The 19340-nt window shown below is 36.3% G+C and overlaps 2 protein-coding genes across 8 annotated transcripts in view; one reads left to right on the top strand and one right to left on the bottom strand.

Annotated features, from left to right (window-relative positions):
* ptk2ba (protein tyrosine kinase 2 beta, a) overlaps positions 1–8413 on the top strand; it is a 38572-nt gene extending 30159 nt beyond the window's left edge. For 5 of the 7 annotated variants that reach the window (XM_051869231.1, XM_051869234.1, XM_051869233.1 and 2 more), the window contains 4 exons: positions 3645–3691; positions 5851–5985; positions 6091–6171; positions 7946–8413. In XM_051869231.1, coding sequence (XP_051725191.1) covers positions 3645–3691; positions 5851–5985; positions 6091–6171; positions 7946–8161 — 479 coding nt within the window. In that variant the 3' untranslated portion in view covers positions 8162–8413. Of the gene's footprint in view, positions 1–3644; positions 3692–5850; positions 5986–6090; positions 6177–7945 lie in introns of those variants that run through there. The other 2 variants (XR_007926046.1, XR_007926047.1) reach the window with 2 other exon arrangements.
* Positions 8414–8638: 225 nt separating this feature from the next.
* chrna2a (cholinergic receptor, nicotinic, alpha 2a (neuronal)) lies at positions 8639–19297 on the bottom strand. Its single transcript, XM_051869238.1, has 6 exons — positions 18598–19297; positions 17587–17738; positions 16098–16142; positions 13509–13618; positions 11262–12315; positions 8639–9893 (listed from the first exon to the last, which is right to left on the bottom strand). Exons 1-6 carry the CDS (start codon positions 18677–18679, stop codon positions 9768–9770), a joined length of 1569 nt encoding a protein of 522 aa, XP_051725198.1. The 5' UTR covers positions 18680–19297; the 3' UTR covers positions 8639–9767.
* Positions 19298–19340: the final 43 nt, after the last annotated feature.

Here is a 19340-nt window from a genome sequence, read left to right as displayed (position 1 = left end):
AGTACTTTTCTGATTCAGAAAGAGAAACTAGATTGGGGAATAGGTGAGGGGACTCCACCTCGTTTGAGGCACTCGAGTCTCGACCACGCATCTAGAGCGCCGAACAACGCGCTGGGTTGCCATGGCAACGCGCGCTGTCAGCCGGCAGCTCGACGGCACACGGCGCGCTGAGCGCTCAAGCCCTTACGAGAAAGGCAAGACGAACAACGCGCCGACGTGGGCATGCTCTTTTTTTTTTTTACAAGAGAATATGAACCACCCACAAACACAGTCTCAGCACGCTAAGCAGACATGAGAGAAAGTGATTGTGGCCGTCAGTGAGGATAGGAAACGACCGCCTCCAGAAACGCACAGACAGAATGACGTCTTGAAAAAGACGCAGTGTCTGTCTGTGAAGCTCTTTTAGAAGCTCTTGTTCTTTGTGCCGAAGCACACAGGGAACAGCCGCGATGTGACTGCAGGTACACTTTTCACTTCCTGAGTCACACACACAGAGGAACCGGCCCAAATCGCAAACCAACGGGGCAAATAATGCTGTGAAAACAGCAGTTGAGAGCTGTATAACAGCTCGAGAAGCTCACTCTGGGAAGCTCGCGGCCTCGCTGTAAGGTGCCATAAAGCCAGCACTGTAGAACAAAAGCTCTTCAAAGGCTTGCGAAGTCACTCTCAGACTAACAGCAGGAACACACAGGTTGGCTCCGAAGCGAAAGACAGAGTGCGATTGCATCTGCTCCCCTATTTATACCACCTGGCGGGGGCGGTGCGCATTATGCAAATATCGCACGCCAACTTCATTGGCCTGTTGTAGTTCACTCGAAGCTGATAGGGCTCTCTAGCGATATCCCAATTCGTCGGTCACTACTGACGTACGTCGAACGTGACCGACTGAAAGGGAACTAAAAATATACACAAGGTTAACTAAAAAAAATTATTCTGATAAGAGTGTTTTCCAACAATGATGTAATGAAACAGTGACAATTTAAGGTTGAAGGGAGCAGGGTTCCCACGCGCCTTGAAAGTACTTGGATTTCAGACACAAGAATTCAAGGCCTGTAAGGTAGGCTGCTTGAAAACAAATATTGGTCCTTGAATTAAATTTGAAATAAATTTTGTGAAAATTATAACACGCCCCCCTTAGTCCTAGTATATTTTTTTGGAATATTATTTTACAATCGGTGTCCGAGTGTTTTCCATTGCGGTACTTCCCCTTGCTTGTTATTGGGTGGGGTTTGGACATTTGAGCTGTTACACTTGCTGTGTCTGAAATGAACATTCTTATAGGGGTGTGCGATTTTGATTATGGACTATTAAAAGGTCTCCACGATGTGCTTTTGAAGAAATATCGTTGTATCGTGCTATAGTGCTTTCTGTCATTTGCAGTCCTAACATACTGTGTAGTACAAAGCGACATACATTCACTTCACGTTAACACAGCGGTAGAGTTATACTCACGGAACACTGCAGTTATTCACAATCACAAAAGTTTATTATTTACACGAGTTTTAAAGCCTCGCCAGTTAAACATTTTATCCGTATGCTGGTCTGACACCTGCTTTTCTGAGCAGATACACCCGAAGCGCGCACACTCTAAAAGCCTGTCAAACACTGCATTTACTGGACAAAGTTATCATTCGCATCTTATTCTGCTAATACTGTCAAATACACACAAGGTTTACACATCGGTTAAGTGTAAAGTGAAAGTAAACAGTTGAGAGAAAATCGAATGCTTGTAAATATATTAGATGCGCGCATGAGCCTTAAAGGGGCAGACAACACATGCTGCTACTTGTCCTTAAAGGCATAGTTCAACCAAAAATGAAAATTCTGTCTTTATTTACTCTAATGTTGTTCCAAACCTGCATTTATTTCTGTCTTGTGCTGAACACAAAAGATCATATTTTAAAAAACGTGGGTAACCAAACATTTGCTGGTACCCATTGACATCCATAGTATTTTCTTTCCTACTATGGAACTTACTGGGGACCAGCAACTGTTTGGCTACCCACATTCTTCAAAATATGATCTTTTGTTTTCAGCACAAGACCGGAATTAATACAGGTTTGGAACAACATTAGAACATCAAAATAAAACTTGTATGTTCAACAGAAGAAATTTATTCAGGTTTAAAACAACTTCTACAGTGAGTAAATAATGACAGAATTTCCTCTTTTTTTCAATTTCAGTAGCTTTAACAAGAAACTTATAAATTAATATTTTTATCATCTTCCACTTTGGGCTGAAAGTCTGTCATTCTTTTTTTTCTTTAATATTTTCTTAACTTGTAAGGCTACTTTTTTAATATAGGGAAATTAGTTTTACAGTACTGCTCAGTCACTGTAAATAGTAAAACCAACATGAAAAAGATTTCTGATCAAATCATGAATCGATATATTTTTGCCATATCGCCCACCCCTACTTATTAATAAGAATATTATGCATATTATATAGAGTTAGTTTTCCTCCATGGGGGCGTTTTCCCCCACTCTACCCTAAATTCACAACTGCGAGTTACAAAGTCATATAAAGCCACAATTGTGTCATATAAAGTCAGAATTGGTCATTTATATCTCTCAATTCTGACCTTTTTTTTCTCAGAATTGCTCATTTATATCTCTCAATTCTGATCTTTTTTTTTTCTCAGAATTGCTCATTTATATCTCTCAATTCTGACTTTTTTTTTCTCAGAATTGCAAGTTTATATCTCTCAATTCTGACTTTTTTTCCTCAGAATTGCAAGTTTATATCTCAATTCTGACTTTTTTTTTCTCAGAATTGCAAGTTTATATCTATATTATATTGTATATTCTGACTTTATAAGCCACAATTACAATCCATATAATCTTTTTTTTTTTTTCACTCAATTGCAAAATTTATTTTTATAATATTCTCTCTATATTATAAAGTTTTTACTCCAGTAATGATTCATAAAAAATGAAAACCAAAACTAGTGTGGAAAGATTTTTAACATTAGGGATAAGAAAGCTGCAAACGGTTTTAATATATTTCCAAAATTGAAGTACAAATGATTCTGTACCTCTTTCGGGTTAAAATGGATGCAAATTAAATAGGAGGGTTAAAATGTTAAGTACTGTAAGAGGTCTTTCATGACGCTCCATATGCTGGGATTTGAATTTGATATGTGCTTGATATAAAATAAATGGTGCTTTAAAAAGTCCTTGAATCTGGTGTTCATGAAAGAGTAGGAACCCTGAGGGAGTAAAGCCTGTGTTTAGGCTATTAAAGAAATGTAATTTAGCCAAAGAAGAACTTTTATTTTAAATAAATGTTAATTTTTAAGCAGCCTACTTCAGTGTGATAATACCATATCATCATGCTTCATATCATACCATCATGCTTAACACATTTTAGGTGTATAATTGTATGTGAGACAGTCTGGTGGTCACTCATCCAATACTACATTGATATAAATAATTTAATGAATAATGGCTATTTTTTTTACTATTTAAACCAATAAATAAAAATGTTAAAAGTACAACTCCCCACGGCCAATGACTACACCATCCCCCTTGAATTTTTTTTACAATTCGACCTTATACTGTCACAATTTTAATGATGTTTTATAGGATCCATAATAAAGCTTCTTCTATGTTGTCACACTGTTTTTGTCTGTGTTTCGCTCTCAGCTCAATCCCAGGGTCCCCCAGAGAAGCCCCCGCGGGTGTCTGCTCAGGTAATTGCTGTCTTAATGCAGTTAGGGATGGAGTGAAGGGCAGCAGAGACTTCTGATCTCTTTTTGAAGCCGCTGAGTAAAGGTGGCAGCCGTTCTTTGGAAGTTTCTAGACGGGCAGATGGCAGCAATCAAAGCAGCGGGTTTTACTGGGAGCTCTGTGACTAAAACCTGATGAGGTTTGGGCCTTTTGAGCTCACCTTGATAATGGGTCAGTGGAAAGAGGATGAAGGACAATTCCCTCACCACATATCTGTAGACTTCAGCCTTGGTGAAGTTGAAATGAAACCTTCTGTCTCCGAGCTATGCAGTAGCTTTGGTCAGCACCACCAAATGAGAGTAAAGTAATAAATAAAATGGGAAAACTGATAACTTCTTTAAGAAGTGAAACATACATGGTTCAGGGTTATTATAGGAACAAAAACTAAAAAACCATAAAAAAGCATTTATGTTTCTTTAATAAACATTAATTGAAATAAAATAAAATATATAAAAAATAAATAAATAAATAAATAAACATTTTATTTCACCTAGTTGCCAACATTTCTCAATTTAATTTAGTTTAAAGGGGTGGTTCATTGCGATTTCACTTTTTTAACTTTAGTTAGTGTGTAATGTTGCTGCTTGAGCATAAACAGTATCTGCAAAGTTACAGCGCTGAAAGTTCAATGCAAACGGAGATAGTCTTTTAAAGTTATGGTAGTTTAATACCTACAAAAATGAACGGTTTGGACTACACCGAGCTTCTTCCCGAGTTGGTGACATCATAAACCCTGCAATTAACATAAACACTGCCCCCGGGAACACGCAAAAAAGTAGGCGAGGCCATGTTGTGTACATACAAGTCTTCTTCCTAGAAGCTGGACTGTTTAAAATTTATGTTTAATTCTGTTCCTGACAATTATAATGTTTATTTAGCTGTCTGTGCTGCACATTTTACGGAAGACAGCTTCCAGAATCTACACGAATTCAATGCTGGATTTGCACAAAGGCTATTACTGAAAGATGGAGCAGTTCCCACTTTAAAAGCAGAAACTGCTGTTTATGGGCCCCAACCTATAAGTATTTTTTTATAAAGTTATATAGTTTCTGGGACGTAAATAAAGACCAACGCAGTTTGGCTTCGCTAGCCAGTTAGCTAAATTCTATTTCATACTTCTCCAACAAACGCCTACAAACACCAACAAACTTCTATGTAATCACACCAGTGAACTTCTGTTGGTGTTTGTTGGCGTTTCTGTTATCAGTGTACAGCATTGCTTCATTACGGCTTTTATGTTGTGTTTACCCACATGCTCGTTCATGCTATAAATTAAACAATACCTTTACAAAAATGCTACTACTCAGTCATGTATTCAGCTACAGTAAAGCTTTAATCAGAACACTATGGGTCAGCAGTAACATTACAAGTGACAGCATATCTAAACACTTTGACACAAATACAAACAAAAATACTCAACATTCATAAACGTCCTTTAAAAGCCGTGCTTGCAGAGGTTCTGCTTGACCCTCTTCATCATTACTGCTATCTAGGTCTGATTCGGGCTCAAATTGATACTGCAATATTGACACCATTATTTACATTTCCACCGAAGCAAAGACTGGACTTTGACCGAAGCACGTGTGACGTTTGCCCGTAATTGTAAGGGGCGTGGCGTTTCCGGACAACGTGAATCATGACAACGTATTCCGGACAGCAAATCACAATACACAGGGCCAGCTAACCAATCTCAGCCCATTGCGTATTTCTAAGGGAGGGGCTTCATAGAACCAGGAACTCAACAGAGCGTTTTTAGGAGAAGGGAAACAGCGGTGTAGAATAAAGGTAAAATATATTAAAAATACGGCATTTAAAAAAAAAAAAAAAAAAAAAAGAAGCTTTAAGACATGTTAAACTGCGCACCATAAACACAATCAAGCCTAGGAAAAAAACAGTGAACCACCCCTTTAAATTTCAAATAAACCTGAAAAAAAAAAAAAATGCTATTTAAAAAAAACTAATTGTTAAAAATTACTAAAACTAAAGCCCTATTCAAATTGGACTAGTTTTCCCATCTGAATCTGCCAAGTCTATGTTTTTCATGGTGTAAATCACAATGCATGAACATTATTTGCAATGATTTGATGCATGTATTAACACCGACTGATTCTGACCATCATAGCCGGCGCCCACAGCAGAGCTGGATCGCACAGATGACATGGTCTACCATAACGTCATGGAGATGGTGAAGGTCGTAGTACAGCTGAAGAACGATGTCAACACATTACCAGCCTCAGAGTATGTTAATGTGGTGAAGGTAGGTCAACTTTGAACATTTTATTTCTGGTCATTTATGCTTAATGCTTAATGTTTGGAGTCGTGTTTCTGTGTTTGATGAGGTCATTATTGTCTTATTTGGCAGTCGGTAGGAATGACGTTGCGCAGTCTGATCCGCAGCGTGGATGACATCCTCCCATCTTTACATGAATCCATCAGAACGGAGGTAAGGGATTTAAAAAATCAGAGTGTCTATATACGCTAAGTGCAAATAGCATCCCTTGTTGGCAAATGCTATTTACACTATGATATTATTGCATTCTGTTGATGTACAAAAATACTGAGGAGCAAATAGTATCTGCCAATATAAAGTATAGATAGCATCTAATTACTATTTACTCTTATTGCAAAGAACTGATACTTTTACATGGTGTAAATAGAATCTATCGCTACTTTCACCTAGTGTAAATAGCATATGGCTAAGAAAATGCTGCTATTGTCACTTAGTGTAAATAGAATATATTGCTATTTTCACTTAATGTAAATAGCATCTACAGCTATTTGCTCTTAGTGTAAATAGCATCTATCGCTAAGAAAATATACTATTTTCGCTTAGTGCAAATAGCCGTTGCCTTAAAAAATGATAACCATAGTGACATCCCAGCTAATAGAGAACATTCTCAGAACGTTCTGGATAGGTTCTCTCAAAGATACGAGCAAACATTTTTCAAGAGATATTAATAGAAGTTACTGGTTATCTGTTATCTGGTCCTTAATATTGTTCTAAAAATGTTAGCGCAAAAACATAATTTATACTTTGTTCCTGATATGTTTTTTTCTGAAATGTTTTAGTTTTGGAACTTTCAAAGAATATTCAAAAGTAACGTTATTATAATTTTTATAAAATGATGAAATGGAATGTTTCCTTAAAGGGGCTTTATGTAAGAATTTTCATATATTAATTGCTTTTTTTATTGCCAATGTGTGAACAGTTTGTAATGAAACTTAAAAAACGAGACCTTCCTGACTTTTGTCAGATTGTCTATGAAAGCCTGTAGACTGATTTTTATGTGAAGGACTCGGGCCGGTTTCACCAGGAAAATCAAAATGATGTGTCATTTATACACGCTCCCGGAAGTTTCTCTTTTTCGTTCAATTCGTTTCGTTTCGTTCAATGACACATGAACTTAATGCTTATACAATGTTCAGGATAATACCAAAAGAGCCGTTCTGTATTGTAATGTCAATGTGTCATGCAAAGAAAAGCGATTAATTCAACCTACAGTCTCACATAGCCAGATCTATATGGTCTTTAGTCTCAAATATACTTTATAATCAAACTCATAACAGTGCAATTTTAATTACCTCATCTGTCGACATGATGCTGGTGAATTGCAGAGCTGGCGTAAACATATCCAAATCGCTATGATTAGATGCTTTCTTAACTGCTGTTTTCTCACTGCTGTCATTTTTTTGGTTTATTTTGTTATTGAGAGGAAAGCGTGCAGCACATATTTACATATCCATCAAAAATGTCCGTTTCAGCAGTGTGGATGGCGTTTCGATATTCTTTAACTGTATATCGCTGCAAAGGTATTTCCAACTTCTTCTAAGCAAAGAAAGAAAATGAACTTTGCCGTGAGTATATCAGGGATTTGAATCACGCTCAGTCTCTTGTACGTTCTTGAGCATGAGCAATAAGTTGTTGGCTGGAGTTCACTTAATGGCCACCGGTGTCGCTAATAACAAGCGTTTCTGAATTCTACATATAGCCCCTTCAACTTAAAAAAAAACGTTCAGAGAACATCCATAAAAATGATGTTTTCATAACTTAATGGGAACATTAGCAAAACATTCATAGAACATACTTTTGTTAGCGTGGGTTAGTGAGCTATTTTGAACGAAACCTCATAGATCGTGGGATTCAAACCTACAAGGATTTCACCCAGAATGCATTTAAATGCAGTATAAAATGTTGTTCTGGCTCCTCTGTTTCTCAGATTGAAGGAACTCAGAAGTTGCTGAATAAAGATCTGGCCGAGCTGATCAGTAAGATGCGTCTTGCTCAGCAGAACGCCGTCACATCTCTGAAGGACGAGTGTAAGAAGCAGATGCTGACGGCCGCTCACACGCTGGCCATGGACTCTAAGAACCTTCTGGATGCTGTGGACCAGGCCAGAGTACGAGCGAATATAGCCAAACCCACCAGTCCCTAGATCCGATCCCTAGTTGGATGTCAAACGGGTGGTTTTATCCAATGAGAAAGCTAGAGGATGAATTTAATTGTATATGACCTGGCACAACTTGCTTTATTTATGCTTCCAAAAGGTACTGAAAGCAGTGCTTTCAATGTTGAATGTTTTTAAATATATTTTTCACAAATGTCTGCTTGTAATCATTTTTAAAGAGTCAAAGATGTTTAATTTTCTAATTAAGTGTGTGGAAGGAAATAAATACAGACGTCTGCAGTTTTGTCATTTCAAGCATTAACTTATTTAATTCTCTAAACTTTACACATATGTTTTTATGTAAAATAAATGGAACATCAATATAATTAGTATTTATATACAGTACAACTTGTTTAGAATCACAAAAATACTTTTAATTGCTCTGAGTTTTCAGTGCCTCCATAAATTAGGACTTTAATTAAAAATCCAATATTTAATATATTTCAAAAATTCATTGAGAGTACCCTTTTAAACAATAAATTTCCAATCAATTTGGATTATTAGATAAAAATGTATAAAGTTAGATTCCTGTAGATTGCCTCACAAAGATCAATTAAATATTTTTATATATTTTGACCTTATATTTTAATTAAATAATTACATTTTTCGTATTTTTATTTTGCCTTTTATCAAATACCTCTCTTTTTTAATTATTATTTAAATGTAATTGTTTATTTCCTGACAGTGGGAATCCTGGGCTTAAATCAGTTGTTTTACACAACCATCAGCAGAGGGCGACAACGCTTATGTCATCTCATTTATCAGTAGTCTGTTAGGGAGTTTTTACACAGCTGTAAAATTAAGGGATATGACTGGCAGATAGTCTCGCTTACTGTACATTAATTATGAATTCAACTGAAAGAGACATTTTCATGTCACGATTCGTTCTTGATTCCAGCAGATAAAGAAAGATCCTAGTTGTTAGTTTGGCTTTAATTGCTCTTCATGTTTGGCAAAATAGTGTTTTAGTTCAGTGGACAAGCAGAATTTCAAGTAGTAAATGTAATTTTTCTCCCAGGTCCCGTTTAAAAATCATTGACCCAAATGGTTCACAGACCCGTCTTTCATAATTGCATGGCCTTTGCAATATCAAAAGCATTCTGTTTTCAAAGACTTGAGAAAGTTATAAATAAATAGTTGCTTTCTGACCTTGGAGATAATTGCTGTTGAAAGCGGCACGAAATGTAATCTACGATTCAATGAACAGTTGGATAAAGGGTAAAGAGTGAACTGGCACCCATCAGGGTCACATAAGCGTTTGCCTCTTTCCCAAAGGTTAATTTTGCATATTGCGGTGGTGACGGCCCCGCTCTTTATGCGTGGAAACGACAGGACTCTGTGCAGTTTGATAGTGGTAAATGTCAGGGCATTCAGCCAGGGCTGAGTTGTGTTTCCTGTGTTGTAACAAAGAATTGTGTCCTCAAATAATCCCTGAATGAGCGGATATCTATAATCAAAGGAAGAGACAATAAAAGACCTTTTTATATATTACAAATGTTTGCTATCTTTTTAATGGTTCCTGAAAAGGTCTTGGCTTCAAGTCTTTATCAGAGCTCTTGATGTTATTCTGTATCACGGCTCTTAAAGCAAGCACTTAGATCATTCCTGATATCCAGGGAGGTAAGAAGAGGCCGACCGTTCCCAGCAGGCACACGATGATGAACATCCACAGAAAGATACGGTCAATCACCATTGCCACATATTTCCAGTCCTCCTTGACCTGTCAAAAAGCAAACACAGTGTGGTTCAAAAGTGCTATGAGCATATCTTAAAATATGTCAGTGTAATTGTTTTGTCTCAAGATGCACACCAGTAATGTTTTTTTCTAGGGTACGTTTATAAAAGCTACTTAAATACCCTATTTGAACTAAGGTCTAATCCTGGCTTAGTCTAAGCCCTGTCTGTGAAACCGGGCCAGGATGTCATAATTTTGACTTTTTATCTCATAATTATCACTTTTATCTATAATTATATTTAGGATTTCATCATTTTAATTATGACTTAGTATCTCATCATTTTAACTTCAATTTTAATTTAATTTAAACTGTCAATTTAAATTTTCATAATTTTTTATCTCATAATATGACTTGGGATGTCATCATTTTGACATTTTATCATAATTATGACATTTGGGGCTAGTTTCACAGACAGTGCTTAGCCGAAGCCAGGATTAAGCTTTATTTCAATTAGGATATTTAAGTAGCTTTTATAAACATACCCTAGAAAAAAACATTACTGGTGTGCATCTTGAGACAAAACAATGTAAGTAATTTTGATTTTATCATAATTATGACATTTATCTCAATTATGAATTGTCATAATTTCAGCTTTTTATCTCAATTACTACTTTTTATCTCATAATATGTCTTGGAATAACTTTGACATTTTATCTCATTTTATGACTTTATCTCAATTATGACTTATTGTCATAATTTAAACTTTATCTCAATTACAACTTTTTATCTCATAATATAATGTAGGATGTCATAATTTCAACATTTTATCTCATAATTATCATTTCATCATATCATATCATTATTATTTTTATCATAATAATGACATTTATCATAATTTTGACATCAATTTCCAATTTTATCTCATTTTATGACTTTTTTTATCTCATAATTATGACTTATTGTCATAATTTCAACTTTTTATCTCAATTACAACTTTTTTCTCATATGTTTTGGGATTTCATAACTTTGACATTTAATCTTATAATTATGACTTAGTATATCATAATTTCAGCTATTTACAATTACAACATTTTATCTCTTGGGATGTCATAACTGACATTTTATCTAATTTTATGACTTTTTATCTCATAATCATGACTTATTGTCATAATTTCAACTCTTTATCTTAATTACAACTTTTTATATATTTTAATTATGACTTATGTCAAGTCACCTTTATTTATATAGCGCTTTTTACAATGTAGATTGTGTCAAAGCAGCTTTACATTGATTGTCATAATTTTGACTTTTTAATCTCATAATTATGATTCACCAATGCATGATTTTTTTCATATGTGGCAGAAAGGGGCTTTCATAATCACTCAACAAGTCTGTATGATTGAATCACTCACTGAAAAGTCTTCATTCTCAGCATGCAGGTGATCAGCGATGTAGCGCACCCCGTCCAGGGCTTGAAGGACACGTGGTGAGAAGCTGAAACTGGGGTCTGACATGAGGTTTGTAAGCTTTGCTGGACACTGACACAGGTTCACCACATGTCCTAACTGCTGGAGCTCGTACTTCTGGAGTAAAGGCTCCGAGTCGGACAGATGCAGAGAAGTGGCAGATGGGGACGAGATGGACGTCGATATTCTCACCCCGAACTCCATGTCCTGACAGTTCTGCCCATCCATGTCGGTCTCCTGCTGAAGCCAGCTTTTGGGTGTGCTGAGTTTGGCCGTGTTGCGGCGCTTCAGCTCAGGTTCTGGGCGTCTCATGAAGAGCCAGCGGGGAATGAGGTCTAGGAACACCGAATGGACCCAACAGGGCATTTTATGGGTGCTGGGTGATCGATGGTGCACATTAAGCACAAAAACAGTAATGACTATGGAGAGGGTGACAAATATCATGGTGAAGAGCAGGTACTCTCCGATGAGTGGAATGACCAGAGATGTCGAGGGAATGATTTCAGTGATGAGCAATAGGAAAACAGTGAGGGAGAGAAGGACGGAAATACACAATGTGATCTTTTCTCCACAGTCCGATGGCAGGTAAAACACCAGCACGGTCAAACAAGAAATAAGCAAGCAGGGAATGATGAGGTTGATGGTGTAGAACAGAGGCAAACGGCGGATGATGAAGAAGTAGGTGATGTCCGGGTAGATCTCATGACAACAGTCGTATTTCTTTGTGTTGTAGGTTCCCACGGCATTGATGATTGCCCATTCTCCACTCTCCCAGTAGTCCTTCAAGTCCACGGTGTTCTCGATCTGCTCCAGATCAATCTTGGCCTTGTCGTAGGTCCAGGAGCCGAACTTCATCTTGCAGTTTTGTTGGTCGAACGGGAAGAAGGTGACGTCAATGCTGCAGGAGCTCTTGTAGATGGCTGGAGGAACCCAACTCACCCTTCCTGTGTAGAACAGGTGGGCTTTGGTCATGTGGGTCACTGCGAACTCGCCATCTGCACTGTAGACAAAACCACATGAGTTTACACTACTGTTCAAAAGTTTGGGGTCGGTAAGATTTTTTTAATGTTTTTTTTTTATGAAGAAGTCACTAAGGCTGCATTTATTTGATCAAAAATTCAGTAAATCTGGTATTTTTGTGAAAAAATGTTTCAGATTACAATAACTGTTTTCTATTTTTGAATATATTTTAAAATGTAATTTATTATTGTGATGCAAAGCTGAATTTTCAGTGTCACATGATCTTTCAGAAATCATTCTAAAATGCATTATTTGCTGCTCAAGAAACAGTTTTGCAGCTTCATAATTTTTTTTAAAAATCGTGATACGTCTTTTTAAGGATTCCTTGATGAATAAAAAGTACAAAAGAACAGCATTTATTTTAAATAGAAATATTTTGTAACATTATAAGTGTATTGACTGTCACTTTTGACCAATTTAATGCGTCCTTGCTGAATAAAATAATTAATAAAAGCAATTATCTAAGTCTTAAAAGCACAGCAAAAAAAAAAAGAAAAAAAAATGAATGTTGCATTCAAAGGGCTAATTATTTCCAGTTTGTAGCACAAAAGATTATTATTAACATTATAACTGAATCACAGAAAGTATGAGATGAGCCTTTTAAAAGTGCTTTCCTTTAAAATATGGATGAATTATAGGAAGTGTCTTTGATGTATCTGGGGTACAAACTTTCTTTATGCCTCTAGGAAGATGTTCTATGACAATTGCAATAATTACTTCAAGTATCTACATCACTTTTTTAGTTTTTGCTTCAGGTCTGATGATGCAAGAGGACCTCAATTTCTCTTTTGTCAAGATCAAATTTGCCTCCTAGATAAAGACAGACCTGGTGTTTCTGAAAATAGACGAGTCATTTGACATTTTATTAGGAGATTAAAACATGCACCTTTTTTAAATCAACTACAGCAGTGCTTAACATCTTATTTCACGCCATGTCTGTTTGATTTCACATATTAATGTTACAGAAACACCAGAGCGCTGGATCTAGGGGCTGCAGATATTAATAGAGCCATTAAGACTTGGACTGTCCTCTTTCTTCCAGAATTTGAACAGGACACAGTGTTAGTTTAACCATAACCTTTAATGTCCAAATACACAGGACCACCCTGACAAAATATTCCTGCATATGTCATGTGTGTCACAACCTTTTTAGAAATATACATCAATACTTACTTATTGTATAAGACGATGTCAGGCACCCAAATCATCTCTGACGGGACTCTGATAGACGTCACATTTTCAAACTCAGAGGGGTTCCAGCGCAGCTTATAATCGTTCCATTCCTGCAGAGATCAAACACGTTTGTAATATTTTCTCATATGGATAATTATGGTAACACTTGACAGTATGGTCTCATTTGTTAACATTAGTTAATGTATTAACTAACATGAACTAACAATGAGCTATACATTTAAAGGAATAGTTCACTTTCAAATGAAAATTACCCCAAGCTTTACCCCCCCTCAAGCCATCCTAGGTGTATATGACGTTCTCCTTTCTGATGAACACAATCAGAGAAATGTTAAGAAATATCCTGACACATTTGAGCTTTATAACGGCAGTGAGTGGGATTAATGAGTATGAGCTGAAGAAAGTGCATCCATTCACATCCATCCATCATAAACGTACTCCACACGGCTCCGGGGGGTTAATAAAGGCCTTCTGATACGAAGCGATGCGTTTGTGTAAAAAAAAAAAATAATCCATATTTAAGGCCTTTTTTAACCCCCTGAAGCCATGTGAAGTACGTTAATGATGGGCGGAAGTACTTTCTTCAACTCATACTCGTTGATCCCGTTCACTGCCATTATTAGGCTCGGATGAGTCAGGATATTTATTAATATAACTCAGATTTTGTTCATCAGAAAGAAGAAAGTCATATACACCTAGGATGGTTTGGGGTGATTTTCATTTGAAAGTTAACTAATTAATAAACTTTTTAGTTAATAAGAAGATTATGTTAGTACACAGTACATTAACTAATGTTAACAGATACAACTTTGATCTTAAAAATGTATTAGTAAATGTTGAAATTAACTAAATTTATAAATGCTGTAAAAGTATTTTTCATTGTTAGCTCATGTCAACTAATGTAGTTTACATTTAGGCATTTGGCAGGCACTTTTATCCAAAGCTACTTGCATTTTATTTAAGATAAACATTTTATCAGTTTTTGCTTTCCCTGGGAATTGAACCCATGATCTTTGCGTTGCTGTGCTTTACCGTTTGAGCTACAGGAAGGCTAATTTGAGCTACTAAAAAGGCTAAAAGTTAACTAATGTTAACAAATGAAACCTTTATTGTAAAGTGTTACCATAATTTCTATACACCGATGAGCCGAAACATTATGACCACCTGCCTAATATGCTGTTAGTTGTCCACGTGCTGCCAAAACAGCTCTGACCTGCCTGTGGCATGGACTCTACAAGACCTCTGAAGGTGTCCTGTGGTTTCTGGCACCTAGTCATTATCAGCAGATCCTTCAAGTCCTGTAGATTGTGAGGTCGAGCTGTCGTGGATCAAACTTGTTGGTTTAGCACATCCCACAGTTGCTCAATTGTATTGAGATCTGGGGATTTGGAGGCCAGAGCAACACCTTGAACTCTTCATCTTGTTCCTCAAACCATTCCTGAACAATGTGTGCAGTGTGGCAAGTGCATTATCCTGCTGAAAGGGACCACTTCTACCAGGGAACACCATTGTCATGAAGGGGTAAACCTGGTCTGACTCTGCAATAATGTTTAGGTAGTTAGCGCTTGTCAAATTTACGTCGATATGAATAGCCAGATGCAGGGTTTCTTAGCAGAACATTACCCAGAGCATCACACTGACACACTCCCTCCACTGACTTGTCGTCATCCTACAGTGATCCTGGTGCCATCACTTCTCCAAATGGCGCACACATACATGATGTTAAAGAAAATGAGACTCGTTGGAATAAGCAACCTTCTTGCACTGCTCCAAGGTCCGGTTCTGATACTAGCGTGCCCATTGTCATCATAGGAACTCTGATTGTGTGGTAGAGTTTCTGTTGTCTCAAACCAGATGTGATAACCTTCATTGCCCTTGTGCATCGATTAGCCTTGGGTGCTAAACGTCCTGAAGCCTGTTTGTGGTTTGTCCCTCCTCGGACTACTGTTGATTCTGTGAATTCTCACCACTGCTGACCGAGAGCAACACTCTAGCCTTGCCGTTTCAGAGAAACTCTGTCCCTATCAACTTTCCATAACAGTTTGGTCCTTGTCAAAGATTAAGAGAACTGATTATTTGCTTACTATCTAATCTACCCAGACCATATGGCCTTGTTAGGAGATGATCAATGACATTTGCTTCACCTGTGACTGGTCATAATGTTGTGACTCATCAGTGTGTAGGTCCAAATAATATATTTAATTTATTTTAAAGAAAGTGCATTAATTTATGTGCAAAATGAGGTCAAGTCATAGGCCTTCTTTTTAGCATGTGACTCTTCAAAATTCAAGTGTTTAATCACCATTAGGCAAAAATGGCTACTTAATGTAACCTCCTATTCATCAGTTCCTTGATTGATATTGATCTAAACTGACTGAGTGTGACTGTACATACAGAATGTGAGAACTATGCTTTACGGTTATTTTATCTTTGAGGTTTAGAGAATGTAATTATAGTATTTGGTTTCACAATAAAGGTTATTTGAAGGGTTCATGAACTATATAAGCTGTTGGTTTGAGCTTTTATTGATATCATTTATTGATCACTTCAGTTAAATATAAAGACCGTCACCTGTTTCAGCCAAACGTTTGTTGTCATCATTTGATTCTTCTCATCCTGTAGAATATCAGAGGATAAAGTTAGCATCAAACATTTGGTCTGGTACATTAATAAAACCCACAGACTTACATTAATGGAGGGATTCAAAAAGCATCAAAGTTTCAATTGCACAGGACAGAAAGCTCTCAGATTTCTTCAAAAATATCTTCATTTGCGTTCCAAAGATGAACGAAAGTCTTATGGGTTTGGAACGACATGAGGTTGAGTAATTAATGATTTTCAAGCCATTTCTGGAGACCAGAATATTACAGAGACCCAAGCAGCCTTACATTTCCATCAGAAAATGTAAAGCTCTCATTAGCATTTACAAACTCTTCAATTCTTAGATTTTTATGCCAAAAACTGTAAAAACAGAATCGTTGGTTTAACTTTAAAAAGTAAGTTACCTGGTTGCCTTAAAATTTTGAGTTCATTGAAATTAAAAATTTGAGATAAAGGGTTAATTCACCCAAAAATGAAAATTATGTCATTTATTTCTCGCCCTCATGCCGTTCCACACCCGTAAGACCTTCGTTCATCTTCAGAACACAAATTAAGATATTTTTGATGAAATCCGATGGCTCAGTGAGGCCTCAGCAATGTTATTGAACTTCTCAAGATTCAGAAAGGTAAGACATATTTAAAACAGTTCATGTGAGTACAGTGGTTCAACCTTAATGTTATGAAGCGACGAGAATACTTTTTGTGCGCCAAAAAAACAAATTAATGACTTTTCAACAAAATCTTGTGATGGGCAATTTCAAAACACTGCTTCGAAGCTTCATGAATCTTTTGTTTTGAATCAGTTGTTCCGAGTGCCAAAGTCACGTGATTTCAGTAAACAAGGCTTCGTTTAAGCGATCCGAACCACTGATTCTAAACAAAAGATTCGTAAAGCTTCGAAGCAGTGTTTTGAAATTGGCCATCACTAGATATTGTTGAAAAGTCGTTATTTTATTTTTTTGGCACACAAAAAGTATTCTCGTCACTTTATTATATTAAGGTTGAACCACAAACTGTTTTAGATTATGTCTTTAGTACCTTTCTTGATCTTGAGAGGTTCAGTGACATTGCTGTCTATAGAGGCCTCACTGAGCCATCGGATTTCATTAAAAATCTTAATTTGCGTTTTGAAGATGAACAAAGGTCTTACGGGTGTGGAACGACATGAGGGTGAGTAATTAATGACAGAATTTTCATTTTTGGGTGAACTAACCCTTTAATACAATGAAGGCGATTGGTTTAATCAACAAAAACTCAAATTATGCTATCTGAACCACATTAAATATCTAAGTTGATTTGATGAAAGATGTGATGTTTGTTGTAATAACAAATCATGAAAATAATTTTTTAATAGTGTATGCATTTATGATGGTTTTAGTGCATTGATGCTTTAAATTTGCCACTCAGTTTTGACCAAGACAAGCATCAAGCATCAAAAACATGCAAATTATCAACTTACCACATCAATAAGCTGGGCAATCGAGAGGCCAAACTTGACAATAACAACATCACTGATGTTGCGCACAGGTCTGGACCACTTATTGTAACCAATGAAGAGTTTTTTAAAGAGTTTATCTTCTGCATGCGCATGGATCCAACCATCTGATAGTGCTGCAAGAGACATTCATATGATGTTATATTCATAGACAAAGAGAGAGTTTCTGACAGATCTTGATCATACACTTTATTTTATTAGTGACAACTGATTAATTCAGCACTGTAATTGATTAGAAAGTGTCTGATAAATGTTTTGGAAAGGTACTGTGGAGGATGCACAACACTGAATAGGTCGCACTTGAGGTCACGTCACACTAACTGAGTTATTGCTGGGTAAAATAAAAGGCTGGCCAAGCAGAGCCGCCTCCTCACTGTAATTACTATTTGTTCCTTAATCACTGCAGTCAGCTCTAATTAATCCAGCCGTCCAGTGATTTGATGTTTTTTTTCTTAGTACAGAGGGTGGAAACTTCATATTAGAATCTAAATAGGAAGCATAGTGGAGTCACACAGGGACAGGAACCAATGCAAACATACAGTGAGGTCAAAAAAATCTGAAAACACTTTGTTGTATTCATTTCAGCTGAATTGAAAATTTAATATTAATTTCAGAATGTCCTTTTGATTCCCACTGTATGCATACTGAATTTTTAGCTCATTTAAAAATATTGCCAATTGACTCCATATAGAATTAACATATGCTATATGTAGACTGTTGTGAAAAAAAGTTTAAAATGTTATTAATATGCATTTCAAGGCCCTCATCCACATATGAAGAGAATAAGATAACACTTCATCTAAAACTTTCTGATTAGACTATACTTTACATTACATTATACGTGTTTCATACACAAATGCAACTGATTTTAAATACATGGTCTAATTAATTCGATTTGCATATTTTTTATAACATTAAGGCTTAATATATAATTATAAAATATAATTTCGCTAATAAAAAAACAACTGCACTTACCAGGTTTAACGTGTTCCACAATAAGAAAAAACAACCACAGACTCTTCAGAAATAATTTTAAATGATTTTGCCCCATATCCATACGCCGAAGTCCGCTAGAAATGTGTGAAATGACTTGTCATGACTGCTGAATGTGATGCTCGTGCAGTGGTTGCTCTGGCATCAGACTCACGCTGACGGACTGCGAGCCAATGATGATGCTGTGCGGCTCCATAGAGGACCAGTGGGAGGGGAGAACATTGTGAATAACGCTGCACATGCAAAGTCTTCAAAAATTAAACTATGAAATAAAGCAATAATTAAATATTTACATTACACAATTTGTTTTAGGATTAGCCAATCCGAGTAAAGTACCACCTTCTTTGTGTTGATTGGCATTTCATAAAAATGAATTATCATTCAAATCGTTAAAAAAATGAATAATAAAATAAAAAGGTTTTCTTGGAATATTCTTAAGAGCGGACGAGACCGTTGTAACTTGATTGTGTCGAGGCTTTCAGTCTCATCCGCTTCCATTTATTTTAGTTGTACAAAAACTTTTTGCTTCTTGATATTGCAAACTGTTACTGTTATCATATTATTTTAATTTACTATAGTATATATTTTAATATTAAACCATATAAACGGTAATTACAAACGTTTGCGATTAATACAACTTTGTTTTGGCATTTGATCCCTTTCAACTACTATAGTGAAGGCATATCTTATGTATATTAAATAGGTTATGTTGATGTTGCTTGGTA

Source organism: Ctenopharyngodon idella, chromosome 17 (assembly GCF_019924925.1).
Source record: "Ctenopharyngodon idella isolate HZGC_01 chromosome 17, HZGC01, whole genome shotgun sequence".
NCBI classification, from domain to species: Eukaryota; Metazoa; Chordata; class Actinopteri; order Cypriniformes; family Xenocyprididae; genus Ctenopharyngodon; species Ctenopharyngodon idella.
Note: the sequence above shows the minus strand (reverse complement) of the source record. Positions and strands in the feature narration are given on the sequence as shown.